General features: G+C 38.1%; 1 protein-coding gene across 1 annotated transcript; it reads right to left on the reverse strand.

Moving 5' to 3' along the window:
- LOC139952070 (uncharacterized) lies at positions 1–4,121 on the reverse strand. The gene is made up of 3 exons (XM_071951013.1): positions 3,370–4,121; positions 2,484–2,773; positions 1–2,242 (listed from the first exon to the last, which is right to left on the reverse strand). The coding sequence occupies exons 1-3, from the start codon at positions 3,716–3,718 to the stop codon at positions 1,928–1,930; spliced, it is 954 nt and encodes a 317-aa protein (XP_071807114.1). The 5' UTR covers positions 3,719–4,121; the 3' UTR covers positions 1–1,927.
- Positions 4,122–4,342: the final 221 nt, after the last annotated feature.

Genomic DNA, 4,342 nt, shown 5'->3' on the forward strand with positions numbered 1-4,342 from the left:
TTAAGTATTCATTATGTTTTTTTATTATTTAAAATTCACAACAAACGTGTAAATAAATAAAAGTATGCAATCATGTTAACTTTAAAAATTAAACGTTCCACGCATTGTCAATGAGTTATGAATTAAAATCAAACGAGAAGTAACATTGCAGCGGCGATACCATAAACATTATTAATTAAACAATTGAAATAGTTAACCGGAAATACTGGCCTTGTGTGGGTTTTCCTTTGGTTTGACATAAGTCAAAGTTTTAATTAAAAAAAAAAGCACTTACAAGAGAAATTGTGAAATTATTTGTTTTTTAGAGCAAGTGAAAAATCGAGCATGTGCCATGTACATGTAGGGCCTACATGTAATGCAATTTTTTTTATATGGTCATGTCACAGAAGGCTGGCGGGCAACCAGTTCCAGGCAAACTCCCCGAAGAAAAACATGTTTACATTTCATTATTTTTATTGGGGAGTCTAAGGCATTAATTGAAGAATGACTCATGTGCTACCAAGGTGGTCCTGTGGCAAGCATTGTAGTTGGTTGCCTTCAATTTGTCTAGTGTGGTAAGACCCTTCTGTAAATAATGCTGCGGCAATAATGTTGGTCTATTCCGCTGTATGACTTCTCATTTACATTAACTTTTTACATCATTGAAATAGCACTAGAAAGCCTCAACAGTTTTATAAAAATATTTTTTGCGTCGTTTACAAAACGAGTTTTTTGTTGTTAGAACTATATAATAGACAGATACAAAAACGTATCTGTACGCTACAGAACCCTGGAAGTGACATGCCTTCGTTTTCTTGGCGAAATAGTGTTCACAAAAGTGTTTTCTTATCTAAACAACTTTCCAAATTTTCATTTTCTTTTAAAATTATTCTTTTTTTTTTTTTTTTTTTTTCAATATTATTTAAAAAATAATTCACTTTCACATACCAACAAACCAATAGAATTATTTTAGGCATGTCATTTCCCTGGCTTCGTAGAACATGGTCACCAGTACCAAAAATAACTTTTTATAGAGATCAACTCTTTTCACTTTTAAAAACAAACTTTATAAACATGGACGGAGTAGTTTAAGGCAAATCCAATGCCCGTTTCAAAATCTTCCTATCTCGACAAAAATCGCCGTTATTTCTATACTGAGACTAGTGAGATTTATAACAATTTTTATTGTTAATCCAATCTCAGAAACAGTAGAGTTTGCATGGGTACAAATCCTTCAATCTTCGTGCTATTTCTGACCCCAAAGAGTCTGCCTCCCCCCCCCCCCCCCCCGTAATGGCAAACTGTAGTACAGTCATTGTACATGTACATTCTACTTCTTATAGAGTCCTCTTTTGGTTCATCTTTATCAGCCCATGTTAATTTCAACATGGGAGACAGAATTTGGGGGCTCATACCCATGATAACGGAAATTTTGATTCGTCTCTGCCAATACATTAATGGTTTAAAACCAACAATCATAAAAGCCAACCTCGTTCATGAACTTTGCGTGTATACAATAAAAATAAAAATTACTGTGTCGTGATTCGCTTCAAGTTTTGTGAGCCCCTTTGTACAAAAGGTCAAAATATTTGGGAGAATGTTTTATTCTACTATAATTTTTAGAATTTTCACGTAACTTTTACCTCACACAAGACTTTCTTTCTTTCAGCACACAATAATTCATACGAAAATACTTTTTTAAGACTGACCATAAATCGCGTTTTGAATTTTTGTTTGGCACACGTTAGCTGGAAACTATGTATCAACCCATCCTTGGATGTATTGTCTACGGTTGTTTTGTCCACATCTTATTTCAGAATGTATAAAGCCTGAGAACATCATCTCGACTACGTCACGTTGCATCCAAGGATACTTCTCTTCTTAGAGAGTCAAAAAGGAAATAACTTTGCTTCTTCAGAACTCAATGCGAGAGAGTTGCTTTTGTTCATCAAACAGCCGGCGTTCCATTACCAGTGACATCATCCTTCGACTGTTGCATGTCTGTTTCCTGCGAAGGACCTCCTTCGGCTTGTCTCGCAAGTCTTGCAAGACGAACTCTCTCGGCGTGTTGTTTCTTCTTCTCTAATTTCTCCTTCATGGCCTTGAGACGTGCCTCCTTGTTCTCGGCTACCCGGTCCATGTCGCTGGCGCTCTTGACGGACACTTCTTTTTTCTGAGCTGCCTCGGATGCGTCTAAACATTCTTGAACTTGTTTCTCTTTAGCGGCTGTGTTGAGTTTCTCAATCTTTTCGGCCTCTTTGCGCTGTTGAATAATAAAATCAAAGAATACACAATAAGGTGTTTTGAATACCAAGTTTGCCATCAATGTGAAGAGGATTCAAGATCTCCAAGATTTGCAATCAGAAACAACGATTGTGAAGGCGATTAACGAAAAATAACAGGTTTTTGCAATGAGAGACAAATTAGGGGCTAAATACTTAAAGAAAGAATTACAAATAACATCGTTTTTGCAATCAGAAAAAAAAACAGAAATTGTTCCTTACCTTTCTCCTCTCCTCAGCTGATTTCAACTTTGCCTCTAGTTCCTCTCTAGTAAGAGTCCTTTTCTTTGACTTTCTCTTCTTGAGTTTTGCCAGGCGAGGTGGTGGCTTCTGAAGTATACCGAACTCGGGAGCGATCATGACATCGAATGCCATACCGCTCTGAGCAGCTACTGGCCTAGACAGTAAACCCTGACTCTTCAGCTCTCCAATTATGTCCTTTCCTGTGCGGTTTTCCCGGTCTTTTCCACTCCTCTTTCGGGATGAGATCTGGGTGCCACTTATTGACAAATCTGCAGAAGGAAAAAAAATATGATTAGGAATGTTTTCATTAAGATTTACGGTAACACCATGATGGCACAAAAAGTGGCTAATAGCAAAACAGTTTGGGAGCTTCATGAATATTTATGTTTTCTCCACCCCCTACCAGGACAAATTCACCCGACCGTAGCGAGCAGAATAGAATGCTTGTTGTCAAAGCAAGCCTTTTGTATCTGATCCACATGGTGTTTTTATGGTACTCTCTCTACATACGCTATCTACATCGTAGTCAACTGTGTATTGTCAGGTGGTCGGGTTAAATCTTTGGCGTCTACTTTAAAATAAAAATATTAATGATACTTAAAATCTTGTAGTTTTAAAACATGATACGAAGGAAGATTTTGTTGATCATACTCTGATAAAAAAGTCTATTAAAGTTTGTCAATTTATTGACATGTATCATAAAGTATGTATTGAATTATTGAATGGTGTAGCAGAATTTAAACTTTGCTTACATGAAGAATGTCATCACTTGTTCTCAATCAACCTGCCGAATCTTTAAGATGCAGTTTGGGAACTATTTGTTGGTTAATCAAGTGATCTCTTATTTCATAAACATATTTCTTACCTGGTGTTCGTGGTCTTTGCCCTGTGAGAACCCCTTCTTGTTCCGTCGGGTTTGACTCTTCCGAGATGATGTGACCGTAGTCCTCCTCAAGCCCGCTGTCACAAGTGTGTGCCGATGCCTTGCTGGTTGCAGACGACACCCCTCGTGTGATAACTCCATTTTGCAGGGAGTCTCTCGAAAGTGTTCTTTCCGGCTTCAGTTCCTTGACTTCAGTAGTCCCCGATTTTACACGGATTAATTTGGAGCTTGATTTGCTCTTGGTTGAGCCGGCAGACGTCGGTTTATTCCCGGCAGTCCAGGCTTGTCCTACTGATGGAACCACGGCGTTCTTAGAGCTACTACAACCCATTGTCGAACTGTTGAAACTGGTCGCTGGTGGAATAAATTCCAGTTATCGTGTTAAATGTCACTGTAGTAGATGGTATCGCAAGAATGAACAAAGTTCAAGAGGAGTGCAAGCATAAAATAAATATTCTATGCGTCCAGAAAACTCCGCGAAAAGAGTCGAACCGTTTGAGAATATACCAGTGGATCGAATCTTATAAGACACAACTAATAATCATAACAAGTTGAATCGTTTCAAAGTCGCAAACTGATGACAATTATAAGAAAATACGCCTTATAAATATGCTAGAACAATGCAGCCGTGAATCGAACAACCTTGCACTGTATTCCTATCTCACTATAATTGACTGTGTGCACGTACGACAGGTACGTGTAGTTTTATGAACAGGTACTCCATTTACACTGTTGCTAGGTCAATAATTACGCCGGGTTGTGACCGTCGTCATGGCACGTTGCCAATACTTGATGCGCCCTCAACGTTAGTAATGTTCACCTTTGCCATAGGCTCGATAACATGGAAATGGTGTTCGTACACGTACATGTACATAACATGTACATAACATGTACATTGTGCATGTACATGTCATACAGGTGTGTATTATACTATCTAGACTGATTGATACGTCGA

This window comes from Asterias amurensis, chromosome 20 (assembly GCF_032118995.1).
Source record: "Asterias amurensis chromosome 20, ASM3211899v1".
Lineage (NCBI taxonomy): Eukaryota > Metazoa > Echinodermata > Asteroidea > Forcipulatida > Asteriidae > Asterias > Asterias amurensis.